Source organism: Hetaerina americana, unplaced genomic scaffold (genome assembly GCF_022747635.1).
Source record: "Hetaerina americana unplaced genomic scaffold, ioHetAmer1.1.p SCAF_6, whole genome shotgun sequence".
In the NCBI taxonomy this organism is placed as follows: Eukaryota; Metazoa; Arthropoda; class Insecta; order Odonata; family Calopterygidae; genus Hetaerina; species Hetaerina americana.
Genome location: NW_027287205.1, coordinates 39123256 through 39143590, shown reverse-complemented (window position 1 = coordinate 39143590; position 20335 = coordinate 39123256). Strand labels below are relative to the sequence as shown.

Here is a 20335-nt window from a genome sequence, read left to right as displayed (position 1 = left end):
ATCTTCAGAAGTAGGTGAAGGTGAAATTAACATGCTTAAAATTACAATGGCTGACGTAGTAGTAGTCAAGTCATTGGAACTTACACGACGTTAAATTACACGTTAAGCTAACAATGTAATATTGAATTAAAAGTTTCAGGCTAGAAATTATGCCGATAAAAAAGTTTATGGAAACTCTTTATTGGGCAGTCACTTACCTTGAAGTTTTAGTGGGGTAACTATTGTTGATCGTGAGTAGTATAAAATTAAGCCGTATGCATTAATTGTAAATATTCCCTGCGTAACCTTTGGAGATATAAATTATGACAGCCAATTACAGGGAGTGTTGTCAGATGCACCACTATATAATACAGCATGAAATTTAAGCAGTGATAATTTTATGTTAAGAAGGTTCAATTCATTGAAAACGATCATTACCGTGAAGGCAGGGAAGGTAGATGCGAAGAATTTTTATTGGGGATGGAATGTTTCAGAGGTGGGAATATTGGGAAAGCGAGTTAGGGGGAGGATAAGCATAGGCGTGTGGAAGATAAGTATAGGCGTAATGAAGGAAGGTGGAAAGTATGTGAAATTGAAGGAAAGTTTAATGTAGTTTTGGGTGACAGGGTATATCTTTTCAGGTGAGGTTAAGAAATTTAGGAGCGTTAAATTTATGTTCATCCAAAACCCACCGAAAATGGTAGACTTACATTAGTAATCTCCACTTCTGGAAGAGAATTTAATAATAACTTCACAAGCTCACTTACTGGCAACAAACTTTACCAAGAAAGAAATAGCGTTTATGTTGTTTTGTACCCACGAACATACGCATATACCATCAACTCCCCCGGTTGGAAATCCTAGATCTGCCCCTGAGTTGCTATTTTCCTTTTAACTAAATTTACTTTAGGGTTAGAACATTCAAGACTTGTGATATCACTAGCCTGATCATTTTTACTATCATCTTATGACAATTGTCATAAAATACCATGAAAAGTTCTCTGCCATTAATATACGTACCGATTTCTTTTGCCTCATCTTTTTCGACAACAGGCATTTAGTCCTTTTCCATTTTCTTTTAGCATTGATTCACCAAAAAACCTCTTCCTCCTCACTAACTCATACACTTAGTCTTTTTTCTTCCTTTCTGTCCAATTCGTTTCCAAACTTGCGCTAAGAACTCACGTTGTCTGCTTTCTAGTATATATCATGACTGAATTCGGGTCAAATGGCAGTGCATCACATCAGGTTTTTACCTGGTCATTTCTTCACTTTTAGATTTAGTCTTTATACACTCCAATCTTGTGATTCCACGCTCTTTTACTTTGATGTGTATGGTCTTTTAAAATTATACATAACTTTTGACCCTCACTAAAAGGAAAGAGAAGACGCTTTCGTAATTTCAACATTTATTTGATTTTTTAAAAATCTTCTCATGGTAGTGTTTCCTATAGTTTTCATTTTCACTTAAATTAGTGCTATCACAGGTCAATTTTGGCTGTTTTTAATCCTGAATAAGATATTTAACATAATGCTTTAAAATCAAGATGGTTGGTTTATTATTTAACCCTTTTAGTTTATATCTGGGCTTTTTTTTACGCATCAGGGTATAAACTATTTGAGTGCCTGAGACTAAATTAGCATTTGCAATTTTTTATCACTAAACTTAATCGCTCACGCCACCTAACACAATTCATTGTATGACCCTTGTAGAAAATACACTACGCACATACACTCAGCACAAATCTGCTAGTTATCCCTTTATTAAATGCTCTATATACCCCTGGGTTGGGTTAATTCACGTTGATAAGATAATGGAAAACGTCACAATTTATATGATGAACAGTAGAGGAAGAGAGAAACCCGTTATTTATGTCAGGAATAGATATTCTCTTTTTTTTAAATAAATTCCTTGTTTTTGGACAGTTGGTAAAATGTTAGCGCCTGTAAATCTCACTTATTTAATCTAATTACTGATGCGTTCACTGTTTAACGCAAGTTATTATACTTGTCATTAACCATTTATTTTATGCGCACATATCATAAATTGCGAGAATAATGAACAGCATCCTTTCAAATAGGAATGAATGTCATAAAAAAATTAATTTGAGGTGTAGGTAATTCAAGATTGGATATTTTATGTTTTGAAATATAGTCATTTTTTATAATGTTTTATAAAAGACCTCACTATTGTTTCTATCGCCCCATTACCCATGCCTTGTCGGCATTGTTACTTGAAGCACGGAGGACCCCTCTCATTATCCTTCTCTGAACGTTAAAGCTCAAAGGCCGTTGATACTCTACGTTTATCATGAGGCAATTATTAATCTGTGAAACTAAAAGTGAAAAGTTACATTACATTAGTACTAAGGTATTTTAGTAGTAAATAATGCCATAAAAGATTCACCGTTGCAGTTATTTGAACCAACAATATTCGGTAGTAATATGCTTGTACGACGTTGTAGCCTCTGTGGAACGGATTAATCCGAATTATTTCCCCTAAAATTGTTATTTCTTGCTGTAGAAAGGGAGTTACTACATTTACCCTGTTTCTTATCACCTTAATTCAAGTTCTTAAAACAAATTCATCTACTGTGGACTTGAAAAAATGCACGCTTGTACGTGTCTTTGTTTCTTCTACCGCCTTCGCATTTCAACTACGAGGTTGGTCTGAAAAGTTTCCGACCTAACAAAGATACAAGACATTTTTTCTGAAATTTTCCTGGAGTCGGAAACTTTTCAGACCACCCTCGTATAACTCTCTCTTCTCCTACTGAATCCGGCGTGGTTCAATTTATTTTCCTTTCTATCAAATTCACTACGGTCTAGCAAAGGTACACATTTCTTTCTGTGTGCTCTTTATCTTTTTTACAGCCAAAATTCCATATATTGATTGAGTACTTGATTGGGTAGCAAACTGCGGAGTTATTAGTCCCTCTGTATTGAATTCTTGAACTTGTTTTCGGAATCTCCAATGTTCGCCTGGCCAAAACTAAGCCGTGACCCTTGAACGTCAACGGTGAAAAGTTACATTACGCCGAGAAAAGTACTCTGAAACTCTCTCTCTCTCTCTCCCTTCCCTCCGTGACCAGCGCTCCTGTGGGAGATAGAAAAAACTTTCGGGAGAAATGATATTTTGAAGAGTTTTCTCTCCTCCTTTTGGCATCTCGAGGAGAGTGACCTGGCGGCTCAAAGCCCTTGAAAAAAGAGTGAGTGGCCGGTTGGTGGGATATGTGTGCGCTTCTATGGAGAGCAAACATTCCGGCGTGGAGATATCTGTCGTCGTGAGGGGGACCGTGGTCGTTCAGGTTTGCTACGGATGCAAGTGGGTAGCAAGGGGAGAAGGCAGTGATTATTGGCGCGAACGGAATCGATATGATGTAAGCGGAGATGAAGAGTAGTGCGAACGCAAGTACTTAGGAGGAAGAAGGTAGGAAAAGATTAAAAGGGGTCAGTAAATAGTATAGCAATGGTTATAAAGATGCCATAGGTGTAATTCCATTATAAATGTCCAGGAATATTTACATTAGGAACTTTTAGGTTGATGATTTTTTTTTCCGCTAGCATACAAAAAATAACTTTTAGAAACGAAATATACATCAATGTATACTATCCTGGGTATTGAATATGATTAATTACCATCTTAATCATAAGTAACCAATCGAGTTTTGTTTTAAAAGTATAGCAGTGATGATTCTCTATTTTGTTTTCTCAGTAATCTCTCATCTCATATGAATATTCAATTCAATTAAAATGTCATCAAGGCAACATTCCTTCGTTAAAATCTTTATATACGTAACACGTTTGCCCATTTTTCATCGTAATTGACTTTTTTATATATTGTCTGTGGTTATCTTTCTTATTTTTACTTCCCATTCGTGGTTCCTTCTCTAAAAGGATTTGGTTAACACATGCTTTATGAGTTCACAAAAATTTAAAAAGTTTGCATTACACAATATTTATTTTATGTCGTGATAATTATTATTGCTAAGAACGATGAATGCATGTGGATTATACCTGTATGACCTTTCGTTGTTATGTATCCTAATGGCATTTATTTTTCTCTCAAGAAATAGTTTCTGTTTAATATTTCTGAATAAAAATTAAAAGATAGATAATGGTTATTACTCCATTTATTTTATCAAATTTATTCTATCAAATTTGTTGATGTAAAATCAAAAAAGGTTTGAGCTTAGTAGAGAGATAATGGGTATTCCCTATTATCTATCTACTAAAATATAATTTTTTTCAATCCAAACAAAGTCAATTTTCTTTTTCATAGTCCATAGTACATGCGTGTTAAACATAAAATTAATTAAAGTACATTTTTAGCACTCATGCTTCGATTTTTCGCACAAATTTGGTCAATATGGATAATAATAGTTAAAAGGAACACCTGCATAAATATGAGGTAAGATCCTCCCGTGGCCATTTTTAATACAGCGTAATGGCATACATCATTAGCAGAGAGTGTAGGGAGATAATTATTGAGGTTGGAAAACATGTGACAAATTTTCAGCGATGCAGAGATAATACTGTATGCTCTCTAAAATTGGTACCAAATTATAATTCATACGAGGATGCGAAAGAGGAATTTTATCGACACTCATTTAGCGGCATAAATTGGTTAATTTAAAATTCCATATAGGGAGATGCCACGCAGGTAATCTTCAAATCTTCAAAATATTTGCTCCTCCCCCTCTCTCTCTCTCTACCCCAAAAATTATAAAAACGTATTATTGGACCTCGTGACGTTAATTTTTTTCCCCGATATGTCGATATTTCAAGATATAAAAATCCCTCCGATCCACGTGCTCCCTGTTATATGGTAAGCTAAATGTTGTTTTTCATTATCCAAACTTCAAATATTTGGTATTAATCCCTCCCGAAAGTGACACATGAAACCCGATAATAAACGGCATTGAATTGACGAGTCGAAAGAGGATAATATATTTAGTTATGTTGAAATTGACGCGATCAATCAAAAAATGGTTTCGGGGTTATGCAGCTGATTTTAAAATATTTTTTTTATTTAAATTGAAGTAGTTATTAAAGTGACGTTTCAGTGGCACGGTTATGTTATATCCTCTTTTACTTAGCTTTAATTTCGAATAACGCTGGGATGAGTTCCAAACCGCAAGGTATGGTGGATAGCTAATTTCGCGTCACATCCTGAAGCGTAGATTACCCGCGCATCTAGATCGCTTAGGTAATTGCATACCTTGGAGGCGTCTTCACCATGGGAGAAGATTAGACGGAGAAAGATCGCCTTTAGCAAGGACTTGGGCGATGTAGTGTTTTATATTCCTCCATATTTATTTATTTAAATTGTTCGTGCGGATTTCTTATCAGTGCTGCAAATAATCTTCTTCCCTTTACTGTAATCGCTACTTTTTCACCTCGGTGAACAATATTTCCGACCATTAATATGTTTCGATGGCATTATTTCAAGTCATAAATGAAGTATGTGATCGGCTTTTCCGCTAACAAGAAGCATGACTTCTTCATTCTTTTAATATATTTGTTATTTACTCTAAATTTCGACTGCATTTCGAGAGAGAATTTTTTTCATTTTCTACATTCTAAGTAGTAGAAATGCAAATTGAAGTGTGCCAAGTTAGTAAGGATGGCGATAGAAAAATCAGAGCACCATTGGGAACGGTTGTTTTTAATGCGGCAAACGATTTGAAACGCATCAGGAACTGTGAATTTCCTTAATTCGCGTCGAAAATTGTCGAAGAAAAAGAATATTGAGGTTGGATCTTTAAAAATATATGAGTGAAAACAAGGAAAGTGGACAATCTAAAAATCCACCCCTCTTTTTCTCTCTTCTCTAGGATCACCTGGCCAGTACGGACATCAATGATAACGACGATGACCCCATGCCCAGGGACAACGGAGATAACAAGCACGGGACGAGGTGTGCAGGAGAGGTGGCCGGAGTGGCGTACAACGACTACTGTGGGATTGGCGTTGCTTACAACGCCTCCATCGGAGGTAGGACTAAAAACACTCCCCCTTTCATGAACCCCCGCCGGCCCATTCTGCCTCCACCACGTCCACATCTCCTTCGCTTTGGATAATAAGCGGCCTTTCTAGTCCGTCCTGTTCACCCTCTCCGCCTCCATTGTCGGTCCTTTCGCATTCAGCATTTGTCGTGTACTCGGAAGGGTCCTTTGTTTCATTCAACTCAAAAGAGATGTAAGTTAACATTTTCATTGAAAGGTAAATAGTTTTCGTTAAAATATAAAAGATAAAAATTTCATTTAAGGGTCAAGATATATATTTTATTTATATAAGGTTAAAATTTTATCTTTAAAGTTAAAATAAAATTTGTTTACGCTAAATAGTGCGGTGCATACTCCTAGTATGGAATATTTAGCGTTGGTATTTACGTTTTTTTAGAAAAACGGTATGCTTACTCACCCGATTAATAAGATGCATTGGGCATGTTTACAGCCACCGCAATGGCTACTATTTCATTATTTGAGCGAAAAGGGGGCAAATTTATCTTTTTTTGTGTGCGTAATTGATATTATTTACTTTACTTAAGCCACGTTCTCGCTTGCCTTCAATTTCTTCTTCCAGATATTAACATCCATTGCACATTAGAATGGTTGCATTTTTTTTCGCCTACTCTAAAGGTAGCCCAGTAAAATTGGTACTTGACTGTAAAAGAGAAATGAATTTCTTTGCCCTATAATCTAAAAAAATTGTCAACTTATATCCATCGTATAATGGCGTAGCATTTTGGCCAACCCGCCATTTACCTTTTTCATTTTTCAAGCATGGTCACAATTTTTCCTCGTTCTTTTGTCGTGATCTGGGTAAACACGTGAAGTATAAAATTCTGTTTTGGATATTATTGGTTACTTCCATTTACAGAGAAATAAAATCCTTTAAGCATTATCCAGTAGTATAAAACCATTATTAAATATGGCTTCCAGACGCCTGCCCTTCTGATCGCTAATATATCCATTATTACACTTCCCTCACTGCGTTTACAAATTAATTTCATATTTCTTTGCTTCCGATTATAGAAATTACAATTAATCTTTTCAGTAGCATCTTTTACTTGACTTTTATTGACAGTTCTGAAGCCGTATTCCATGTATTTTTTTGCATTTTACTCTGCAAAATATGTGCCATGTAGAAAAGGACGTCTGGTGGAACTCATTTTATTTCCGTTTGCCCGTTTCTCCTTCGATCTCTTTCACATCTCCGGAATTCAGATTCTTCGCTACTCTCCCTGCTTCACTCTTGATCCCTCGCCCCTCCCCCTAGTGATCCCAAGCACAGGCTCCCGTGACGAGCTACAAGTATGGATTTGTGCTGTGGCCCCGCTCAACAATGCATTCCGATGGAAGTCACTGGACTCCCCCTCCCAGGACGAGGCGATGTGCAAAATCCGGGCGGTCATAAATGGCCGAGATTTTGATCCTCGAGGACGATATTCTTTCCTGCGCGCGGAACCGTAGAAGCCCGTGTCCGGGTAGCTCCGTTCGCCGGGTCGATCAAAATAAAATCGGAGGATAATCCCGAAGTCTCACTCTGGAATGAGTTTGAACTATTGCCAAGCTGTGGTCAATCATCGCTGAATTTGCTCTCGGGTTCTGCAGATAATAAAGCCAACGTTTTTGCAGTGTGTGCCCTGGAAAGATTAGTAAATTTTATTAATCCACTTAGTTGGTATCCGACCAATCCGACTGATTTAAGGACACGAGTAATCAAAATTATACGTTTTTTTCATCTCGGCGCTGATTATTATCTCAATAGTTCATAACGACATAGAATTTTATCGTAGTTTAGGTTATTCGCATAATTTCCTGCTTCTGTTTCCAATCTAATGGACGGTTGAGATTTAAATGACGGTAATAAATAAAATCACATTATATTGCTTCCATTTTTTAAAGTTCCCCTTTAAGTTAATCTATGATGAGTTTACATGCAATGTACACGTTGTGACCATGTTTTTTCCCCTATTTCATGTGTCGAAACGCCAGTAAAGCAAAGCTATTCTAGCCTAAAATCCTTGTTTTACTCATCATGGCATGCATTTTCACAAGTATAACAAAGTGGCAATTACATGTATATAAAAGTCTTTTACGAGTCTTTTCTTAACATTCTTACTCAACTTCCCCATCATCAACTCTCTCCTTGTGAAAGCCTCTTTGCCTAGCGCAATTCTTCTCCTTACGTCCTTTCTACTTTGACCGTGTTGGTCCAAAACACTACCGAGATACGTAAACTGTTCTACCTGCTCTGGTTTTTGCCCTCCTATTTTAATATTAAGCTTAGCCTTTTTCTTTCTAGAAAATCGCATAACCTTTGTTTTATTAATATTGATTCTCATCCCATACCTGTCGCACTGAATTTCCAATTCACTAAGCAATGCTTGCAGCCCCTTGGCTGACTGACAAACTAAAGCTTGGTCATTAGCAAACCTGATTTTACGAATTCCCCGCCCACCTTCATTCCTACCTCTAGTTCTTCCCATTCCTCTTTGATCATTTCCTCTGCATACAGGTTGAACAGCAACGGTGATGATGGGCAACCCTGCCTTACACCTCTTCCTAACAATGCCCAACCGGACTCCCCGTTCCCCACTCGCACCTGAGCAGTCTGAGACATGTACAGGTTGCGGATTAGCCTCCTTTCCCTCCAATCTATTCCTATTTTCTGCAATATACTCATTAGTTTTTCCCAATTCACTCTATCAAACGCTTTTTCGAAATCTACGAAACAGGCAAATACCTCCTGGTTGTGTTCTATATTCCTCTCGATTAATCATCCCCTAAGTAATCATTTGCCCTACTCTCTATCCTTTTGTTATACATATATATATATATATATATATATATATATATATATATATATATATATATACCTGTATATATATATACATATATATATACCTGTATATATATATATATATATATATATTTTTTTTTTTTCAGTGCTAATAATTGAAACATATTTGTGTATGCATTACTTTTTTGCTTTTGCTAGGGGCATGACATTTCTACCACTATTATGAATTATTATGAACAATTAATAACGAGTACTAATAGCTTTGGAGATCTCTTTGATTAATTTGCCAAGCATAGTATGTTAAACCATGTTTCAAAGTTGAAAACTTTACAAATAACAGAAATGTCTTTAGGGTCATTGTGTTTCATTTTATGAGAAATAATTATTATTCTGGTTTTAAGAAATTGGTGGAATGTCATTAAAATTAGTAATTCTACTTGGCAACATTGTGAAATAAGTTCTGTTTGACATTGACATTTGAAAGCTTTTAGTGAGGGAAAGAACAAAATATATTTATTGGGGCAAATTTCAACTGTGATTTCTTGCTTAAATGAAAGAGAAAATTCTTATTCAGGATATTCTGGAGTTAACTCACACTTGACTAATTTCTAGAGCAGCTCTGACAGAGATGAAAGGGAGAACTGATTAAGGGCAGAAGGGGTGGGAAATGAAAAAGAGGCAGTGAAATGTCATGTTTGCAAGAACACAAAAGTTGGGCCGTCCTTACTTCTAAAATTTCTTCAATTCATTCACATTTAGAAAACCTCATAAACATAAATTACCATGAGAATCATCACTCTTTCATTAAATAGTTCTTTCAAATTTTCTCTCTGGAATCATTTTTGAACATTCAGTTTATTATGCTGGAAAAAATTATTCCTGCAATGAAAATTTATTCATCAAATTCTGAACTATGTAAACTGGTTGTAAATTAGAATATTTTAATTTTTTAATAATTCTGCCATGTACATACTTGATTAGATGAATAGAGCACTTGACTTTCATATGATTTTTTACCAACTATTCCCAGGAATAGCTTTGGCTCCTTTGTAAATTAACCTGCATACAATTCTTCGATGCATAAGAACAACTGCTATTCCTCATAAAAGTTCAACCACTAAATAGATAATATTGTGACTTCATATGCTGTTACCCTAAATATATTAGTCATGATAAGCAATCAAGATCATGATATTTTGTGTTATGCTGAATTTGAATTCCAAATGGCTGTAAAGATGTAATTTATTGACCACCTAAAGTTTAAAATTATAGTCCAAAATAAATATTTTTTCATCCAAGCTCAAGAACTGAGAGAATTAATTCTAACCATTTACATTTTTCATAGGTGTTCGAATGCTTGATGGTACAGTGAATGATGCTGTTGAAGCTAGAGCACTTGGTCTCAACCCTGAGCACATTGACATCTACAGTGCTTCGTGGGGCCCAGAGGATGATGGGAAAACAGTTGATGGCCCTGGACCACTAGCACGCCGTGCCTTCATCTATGGTGTTACGAGTGTGAGTAACCAAGTCCAAGCAGTTTTTTGTCTGTTACAATGCACCCAATAATCTCATGGGAAAAATGAAATTCATTTTATAGCTGACAGTTCTCAGTGTAAATGGTTTCAAAAAAAAAACTTTCACTGTGCACTCATATTTTCAGATTCTTTTGGAATTATTTCATATTCCAAAAACCATATCTTGTTTTCATGAAAACCTAGGAATATTAGTAGATAATAGCAAATTTAAGTATCATATTTTCTCAAAAATGACTTCCTGAATCAAACAGAAAGAAATTTTTAAACTTACATGAGAATTGCAAATGTTATTTTACATTCAATTAAGAAAATATTTTAATGAGTAGCTTTTATGCTAGAACAATTGGCTGCCCCAATAGTGCCTGGGTAACTTCTCTGCTTACCAATCTAGATTCCCAACTAGGTGAGTTTTCTTCCGCCCTAGGTCTAGGGTGTAAGTAATTGCCTCTGTTGTTATTTTAATGTTAAAATATCTTATGCAAATGCAAAAAAGGCTGTTTTTGGATTAATGCCAACGAAATAACTTACCTTACTCACAGTCTGCAAACTCCTTATTACCATTTAATATTAATTTCTTGCCTTATGCCTATTTTACTTGTATTTTTGTAACCAGGGTCGAAAAGGAAAGGGTTCCATTTTTGTTTGGGCATCTGGGAATGGAGGAAGGCATACGGATTCATGCAACTGTGATGGCTACACCAACTCAATCTTCACTTTATCCATCTCAAGTGCAACACAAGGAGGGTGAGTGATATCATCATTGTTTTTTCATTTTCATGCTATAAATAAGCATATTTCTCATTAATTATTATAACCATTGCAATAAGGAGTAAAATTGTTCTTAGTTAATTCTATTACTTAATATCTATGTACATATTATAATAATCCAGACTTTCTCAGCTGGTATAAGTGTTTGAATGTAGTGAAGAAACCAAAACATTTTCTTACTATCCATGATTCATTCCATTCATTTTAAGGAAAATAGTTCTTTTGTAGAAAAAACAGGTATCATTTGTCTAAGACAAACTAAGAATCATACAGTTTCTTTTATCACTGCTATTGATGCACATAACCTTTAATTAGCACTCTTAATTTACTTCTAAGAAAATTCAAATCTAACATAAATGAAGTCAATGGTAAAATAAAATTCATAAGAATAAATGTTAAGCCTTTATTTATTCCTTAAATTATAAATATTTATGGAATGCATAAATAGTATCTTAAGAGTAATATATGAAATATATCATGCAATAGAAATATTTTCCTGCAAAGTGAACATTGTGAATTTCCCAAAGGATATAGCTTCTCATCTCTTCACATAAGTGTGATCCGTGAATCAAGACTGTGATGAGAAAAATTCAAACATTTTGGTTAAGATGGTGAGAACAAATAGTGCTCTGGAAAATCTTTGGATATGATTCATGTTGTGTTCTATTGTACTTCTCAACTTAGCATTTTTTTACAATTCTTACCTTATCTTTTTCTCCTAAGTGTTCTACACTCCTTAATATCTTTTCCCACCCATTCATTTCCTCAAAGCACACGTTTCGGAGGTCTACCTTGGCCATTTTTGGTTTAGTTCATTGAATCAGTAAGGAACTTAACTGAAAGGCAAATTGTTTTAAAAGTATTACTATGATGCCTAACATTAATTTGAAACTAAAATTTGTATATTTTTATTATTTTAATTTTTTAAAACCATTCATGAGGTACCTAATGTTAAATAGGGAATAATTGCATGAAATGTTCGCAAAAATCTTAATTTTCTAAGTGAAATATAAATGAAATTTCTCTTGATGGCTTTTTATGGCTGATATTAATATGACGTGTATTAAATATTAGCATTGATAAAACCTCTCATCTGCTTTCAAATATGTGTTTATTATTGTTCAATCTGTTGTACATGCATTCATAATCAGTGCAATGTCTCTAAAAAGGTGGCCAGAATTTGGGACCTATTGTTTAATTCACGTGTCACATCTGATTTCAGGTACAAACCATGGTATTTGGAAGAATGTTCCTCTACCTTAGCAACTACGTACAGCTCTGGAACACCTGGACATGATAAAAGTGTTGCAACTGTTGACATGGATGCAAAGCTTCGTCCAGACAGAATATGCACTGTAGAACATACAGGTATGTAGGGATCATTTTCTGCATCTTGGGCCCAGGTACTTGAATTAAATTGTTTATTTGAATGTTATATTATAATTCAGAACACTAAAACTCAATTACTACTTGAATATAATTTCATTCTAAGGAAATACTTTGTTTTGAAAAATTACCAATTTATGTCAGATTCTGCAACAAGAATAGCCCCCAATTTTGACTTTGACATTAAAATGAGCTGTAAAAATGCCTCGGTATGTTTGATAGGCACAGCCATGATTTCTTTAAATATGAGGTGTTGAAAAAATCTTTTTTTTATGTTAATGCTTGTATCACTAGGTATATTATTGCAGATGTATAAATTGGCTTTTGTTATGTTTAATTCATTATGAGTAATGGTTAGTGATTGCTCAAGTTGCAAAATGCTGGCAAAGTTTTTCACAGTGTATGCTCTTTCAGTTTCTTTTTTAGGTGATTACATTAAATTTTTCACCAAATAGCCTGTTTTGTAGCATTTATTTAAAATTCATTAGCTTTTAGCTGTTTCCAGTAATTTTTCTCCCTGCTTTATAATTTATGTAATTCATGACTCACCTAGTATATGCCACTTGTCCATGTAATGCTTTATGACAGGGGAAACTCATTCTGTAGCATAGCTGTTTCTTTCCATCCTATTCTATTCTACCATTTTTTATGCCACTGATTTATTTGGAAACTTCATCTCCTTCAAAGCAGTATTTCATCCCCTCCAAAATTCTATGTAGCTCAAAAAAGCTTTCATGCTTTCACCTATAACCCTTCTCTATTCACCTCCCCTTAGGTTCACAGTTATCATTTCAGATGGTAATTAATTCAAGGGAGAATTATAGATTAGGATGAAAAATTATTGGGGAGTCTTATAGTTTTCCTTGTTTATTTGGTATTATAATTATAAAGTTAGTTTTCAATTTGAAAATAGATTAATATAACTATTATTTTTTCCTTATTCATACTTTATCCGAGTTCCATGTTGTCTTCTTATAGTAATTATTTTTCTTGCCATCCTCAAATTTATTTCCTGGGAACAAACAAAGATTACCTAAAAATGTAATGCTTCCTTTGTCCTATGAAAGTCCACTACAATAGGTATCAGTGAATATTTTTTATCGCACTTAATGAATAATTATTTTGATAGTAAAGCACAAAGTCAAAACTGGCTCACTTTATTACTTTTCAAGTGCACTCAAAGGAGTAGAATCAATACTTTTGCCCTATACGTAAACTTCATTTTACACCGAAACTGTCTTACACTAGAATGTAAATGGCACTTATCCCTCAGTTTTCCCTTGTTATATAATCTTACCTCTTGCTTATCATTTGAATGTATCCAATTGACGTACAGATTAATTGTGTTATAATGTGTAATAGGGGTTACCCAGATAACATGTGCCTAATCACTTAAAAAATTAGTATTATTATTTAGTTGCCTACTGACTGTGACATGGTCAGGTACAGATTTGGGAGCAGCATTGTTCATTTGTACAGATCCCCAGGAGAGGTTGTGGATTTAAATCATAAGAAAAAATAATGATTCAGGACAGGGAGATGAATATGATAGGAAAAAAATGAACTCAATATAAAAGGGAATCAAAAATTATTCACAAAACTATAGTGAATAATAAAAGCACAAGGAAACCATGGGTTAGATAATTAGGAAGATAGATGAGGAAGGAAATGGAATGATGCAAATTCAGAGCTTGGTACAAGAAAGTACTAATAGTTGAATAATAAGCTGAGGCAGAAAACTAATTAGGTGAAAGAAGTGGGGTGGAAGATACAGTGTGAGGACATGGGAAGTTTACAACAGAAGGGTGAACTGGGTATGCTGTAAAGGATGGTGAAAGCACTGTCGGAATGTAAGAAGGGAAAATATGCACAAATAATCAAAGCTAAGTCAGGAAAAATACTAATTAATCCAGAATATTCAAGAAAGAGGGATGGAACATGTAGAAAATCTTTATGGTAAATGAGAATAATTGAGGTTCGGGCATACTTGATGGTGAGATAGAAAGTACTTTGAGGAAATGAAAATCAAGTAAAACCAAGGCAATGGATTACATTCCAGTAGAACTATTAAAAGCTTTAAGGAAATTTGGGATGAAGAGTCTATATGGGCTTATTCGAAGCATCTATGAGGAAGGAATCTGTCCAAAAGCCTATGTGAGATCGGTATTAGTACAGAACAAAAAGTTTGATTTCCCTCTCAGGCCATATATATAACCCTCATATATAGCCATATATGAAGGTTATAGAACAATATGTTTGACATCATTTACTACTTAAATGGTACTCAAGATCATTCATAAGAAGTTAGAGAGGAGAGCAAATGATTACTCATGGAGATGATTAGTTTGGGTTCAGGAAGGGGAGAGGATCATGTGATGCCATTTCAGCAATGAACTCACTAATAGAGAGGGACATAGAATACAATCAGGATGTGTTTTTTGTTTCATAGATTTCAAGAAGGTATTTAATAGAGTGAATTTGATGGAATAAATATATATATATATACATATATATATATATATATATATATATATATATATATATATATATATATATATATATATATATATATATATATATATATATATATATATATATAGATATATATATATATATTTTTTTTCCCCAGAAAAATAGAAGTAGAGTGGAGGGATAGAAGACTTCTTTTCACCCTGTACATATCTTAGAATTCATGGGTGCAAGCGATGGAAGGGGAGTCAGAATGAGCAGTGTTAGGACCATTATAACTCATACTTTTCAATTTACAGAGTAAATGATTAAAGAGAAATGGAAATATTGGAGACATGAATGAAAGTTAGAGGGAATTCATGAAATCAGTTAGGATTGTTGGCAATCAAGCTTTAGTTAGTCAATTAGCCAAGGGCTGCAAGAATTTCTGAGTGTATGAAAAAGTCAGTGCTATGGGTTGATAATGAATGTAAAGAAAACGAAGGTTATGAGGTATTCATGAATAAGGCAGGTTAAGTTAAACAATAAAATAAGAAAGCAAAATTTTGACTGGGTAAAAGAATTTATCTATCATGGAAGTGGTTTAGACCAAATTGATCAAATTAGTGGGGACAATAAAAATAATTGCATTAGGCTTTGCATTGGGAAGCTTTCACATGGAGGAGGGATATAATGCCAGGTCCATTGAGTAAGGATATTAAGAGAAGACTTGTTAAAAATTCAAAAAGGAGTGTTGTTTTCTACGGCACAGAAACATATGCATTGGTGCATGGTGATAGGTGTAGATTGGAGGCTTTTAAAGTATGAGTGTGTGAAAGGATGGAATAGGTGAAATGAGTAGAAAGGAAAAGAAATGAAGTGCGGAAAGTGAGGAAGTGGGAAAAATTCAAAGGATGCAGGAAAGATGAATGCTGAGCGTTTTGATGGTCAATGGGATGTAGAAGACTGTTATAGAGGGTAGAACATTAGGCATGTGAAGAAGGGAAGGAATAGTATAGGCCTGCTGGATGGAATGAAGAGAGGAAGGAAGTATGTGAAATCAAAGAAGGGTTTATTTTATTGTATCACTAGGTTGTGTCTTGTTAGGAGAGGCAAATAAATGTAGTGTTATATAATTGTTTAGTTGCATTCCATCCAAAACTCACTTTAAGTGGTAGAATACTAATAATAATGTTATTATACTGTTTTTGGTTGGTTTTGAATGGACTCTGACTGGATGCTGTAACATTTCTCGGCCTTGCCTAAAAAGACAAATCCTGTTCCCCTACTCTATGATAAACTTTTTCATTCCCACATACTTTCCACCTGCCTTCACCCAATCCAAAATGCCTATTCTTTTCCAGTCTTGACCTCTCCTGCCTAATGTTCTCCCTTCTATCACAGTCTTTTAGTATCCATCACCAAGCAAAGCACTGTGTGACCAAATTCCAAGAAACTGCAAGAGATGCTGCATCAGTAACATTTAACAGAGTCATCTGCTAATTCGCATTACGATGGAACAATTTCAGAGTGTAAAAGTCATTTGATTTGACCGGGATCCTTTTGAAGTATGACTGAGAAAATGGTGACATTGTATAGAATTTCCAAGAAACTTCGGGAGATGCCAGGACAGTAACTTTTAATGGAGTCATCAGCTAAATGTGCATTACAATGCAACAAATTTAGAGCGGAAAATATCTTAGTGCAAAATGTAACACCATGCTCCTTTAAAGCCCCCAAAATCTCAGAGTGTAAGAGGATGTGTCGGTAGCTTAACTGGCTAAAGCACCGAGGCACTGGCCGAGCATCGAGGGATCTGGGTTTGAATCCTGGTCAAGGCAAATGATTTTTACACTCCGAAATTGTTGCATAGAAATTGTTAATGAATTGTAAAATGGCTTCAAATGACTAAAATATTTTAAATATATTTGTAAAATAATGTAATATCAAAACAATACCAGCCATTATTCATTGCTCCTCTATTTACTTGACTGGTGAGGTTTTGGTGTAGTATGTTTGAATTTATATAAATTTTACGTTGTAGTTTATTGCTTAAAGTACACTTTACATTTTGCATCAATATTCTGGCTTCCATTAATGTAATTTACACCGTCATATGCTCTTTTATTATTATTTCCTGATTCATATAAATATGGTCATTTATTTACAGGTACATCAGCATCTGCTCCTCTAGCAGCTGGAATTTGCGCCCTTGCCTTAGAAGCCAATCCTGAACTAACATGGCGAGATATGCAATACCTTGTGGTTCTTACTTCACGATCTGCACCACTAGAGAAGGAATCTGGCTGGATCGTAAATGGAGTGAAAAGAAAAGGTAATCACCAATCACCATTGCCCAACCTTATGACCAGCTCCTTTGCATATAATGATAAATATATACATAAATAAATTTCTACCATATTGCATCCAGTTGACAGGTGTTCAGAAACTATTATTTTGATGAAGAATAAGTTATGCATCTGGTATTGTATACATTCCTGAGTAAGTTAGATTTTTCCTTCTGCATACATTGGCATGAAGATATTTTATTTTCTCTCCACCAGCAAATATAATGAAAGGGTAGTCTATTTCCTTGTTTTCATGTCATGTCTGAAATATATTAACTGATGTAAGAAATTCTTTTTTATTTACAAAGAGGAAAGTAATATTTTGAAATGAAAAAATTGATGAATCAGGCCTTATGTTTAACACCAAAAGAAAGATATAAATCCTAGCTTGTTGATGTGTTGATGGGGTCAGTGGAGCAGCGTTTTTGTGTTAATGATGGTGGATGCTACACAATGCAAGAAGAATACCAAACCCATATTAGCTTTACAATAGAAACAGGTAAAAGACTGTGTAAACAGTCTTTCCACAATGAGAAAGGGATTCTGATTACCACTTCAGCCCTTTTTGATTAAACTCTATCATTGTTCACTAAACTCACTAAATACATGTACTATTTTCTCCATGCTAATATTTATGCTGTTATCTCCTCTAAATATATTTCATTTATTTTTTATGTGAAATATTTTCTTCCTTTCAGTGAGTCATAAATTTGGATATGGACTGATGGATGCTGCAGCAATGGTCACACTTGCTGAAAAATGGACAACAGCTCCTCCACAACACATATGCAAGTCCCTGGAAATAAATGAAAACAAGTAAGTTTGTTGAGTACTTATCAGATGTCATGAATTGATGCTACGGCACCTATTGGTAACTTTCTTATTTACTGTCAGTATCAAGTCTTTCACTTAAATGATGATATATGGCAGCACCATCACTCATAAATGACACTTAGGTTACCCAGCAGCCATTTATAGCGTTGAAGTTATTTATTATTATACTTTTCCAGCAGGTTGCAGCACCCACCCCATTTTCAGGAGTGGGCATTGCAACTTCTCATATTTACTGGTAGAAATGTATTTCAATTAATGCAAAGTATTAAAATTATGAAGATAAACTAATTATTTAAGACTGATAGGTCTCACTTAATGTGTCCGTGCATGGAAATTTTGAATACATGTTGATTTTATAATTTATTTATGAAAGGTAATTAATATACCATAGTGTCAATACAAATATTCTCTGTATTCATCAAATGCATTTGTCAAAGCAGACCTTGCTGATAAAAATTTAACAGCGATTACATATAGAGAGATATAACATACCATCGATTGAATGGATCCAGATTAACTTCTTCCAAAATTTATGGTCACAACACATGAAGAGGGAAACAGTAACACACCCAAACATATTTCCCAATATATTTCAGCAAATACAAGTGAACAAATATTGAGAGGAAAATTATAGAAAAGGAGAAAAAAATAAGTGTTTAATTGGAAAATATCTTAGCTGGAAGAGTTGCTCAGTTATGCCAGCTGGTTTCTTTTCTAGCACCAAGCGAGAAATGTTAAACATCAATGCGTGTTTATTTCATTTATCACATTGTCAAGATTACCTCTAAGAGAATCTGCTATAATTGTTTGGCCTTTGCTTTATCCAAAAAAGAAAAGAACTGCAAAATTTAGGGAATTGAGGAAGAAATAAAAAAACTTTTGCAAAAAGCATTGATTTGAATTTCATGACTTCAAAGCATATATTCCTGATTACTGCAGTCAGTACTAGCAGTATCTATACAGATATCATAATAAATACTTAAGTAATCAACACACACCATCAAAGTGTAAGTTAACTATTGAATTCTAAAGTTTGTCAGAAGTTTTCAAAGGATGTACTGCACTTTAGCAGTAATATGCTGTTTCTAGGAGCCACTACGTCATGAAAATTGGCATCCAGTCTAATGCATCCATTTCAAACTACAAAAGCAGAAGCCCTAAATTGCTGCTTTCTATATTTATTAAGAATTCTCCACCCTCATCTCCTCTATCCTCTGGTTTTGCCAGTTTTTTTCATCCCTGTATACTTCACCTCTATCTTGGTTCAATAGGTAAAAACTCATAGTTATTGTTGGGTTATGAAAGTCTTTTCAACATGGTACTGAGAAAGAGAAACCAATGATTCTTATTTATGATAGCTTATAATGTACATTATTATTATGTGGCCTACCATTTTGGTAAGTTTTGGATGGGTACAGGCCAAAATACAGGCTACATTCCTAAACCTCACCTAACAAGACTCAACTTGACGCTACAATAATCCACTCTTCAATCCTGTAAATTTCCTTTCTCTCTTCATTCCATCCAGTATCCCTACCCAAATCCTGCCCCTTCCTCATTTGTCCAACATTCTCCCCTCTATCACAGTCTTCAACATCCCACTGCCAATCAAAATTCTCTGCATCAATCTTTCCTGCCTCCTTTGGATTTCTCCTAACAATATCCTCTCCATCCTCACCATGCTTAGCACTTCTGCACATGTTTCCCTTTCCATCCACTTTGCCTTTTCAATCTTTCTCCACATCCACCTTTCAAAAGTCTCCTATCCATGCCTATTGTCTTTCATCAACAACCAAGTTTTTGGGCCTAATGAAATTAGACTCCATATCGAAGTTTTCATTAAACTTTTATTAACTCTTTCGCTGCAGTTCATTCTCAGGGATCCTACTTCTCACATCCTGCAAAAATGGAGGGTATAAGTGTCTCTGTTGCCTTTATTACTTCTGAAATAATAAAATAATCTAAATTATAAAAACATGAAATAAAGAAAAATAATGTAGATTCACTGTTTATTGATAGGAAATTTTTTATTAATTTATTTTTACGAACATAATTTTCATAAAATTTCAAAGTATGACAGCACATCACTGAATGTTATTGGTAATTATTTTATGCTCCAGAAAATGTTCCAGATTCATTTTATACAATTTGTCCCCATTTAGTTTTCCCCCAGAAATCATTTTATGCGATTTGTCCCTATCAGCCTGAGTTTCCAAAAATCAG

General features: G+C 34.5%; 1 protein-coding gene across 2 annotated transcripts in view; it reads left to right on the top strand.

The window, feature by feature from the left end:
• The window catches only part of Fur2 (furin-like protease 2), a 662008-nt gene that overhangs the window by 626411 nt on the left and 15262 nt on the right, over positions 1 to 20335 (top strand). For both annotated transcript variants that reach the window (XM_071593475.1, XM_071593474.1), the window contains exons 3-8: positions 5817 to 5976; positions 10136 to 10308; positions 10942 to 11072; positions 12319 to 12464; positions 17101 to 17265; positions 17977 to 18094. In XM_071593475.1, the coding sequence (XP_071449576.1) occupies positions 5817 to 5976; positions 10136 to 10308; positions 10942 to 11072; positions 12319 to 12464; positions 17101 to 17265; positions 17977 to 18094 (893 nt within the window). The remainder of the gene's footprint in view (positions 1 to 5816; positions 5977 to 10135; positions 10309 to 10941; positions 11073 to 12318; positions 12465 to 17100; positions 17266 to 17976; positions 18095 to 20335) is intronic.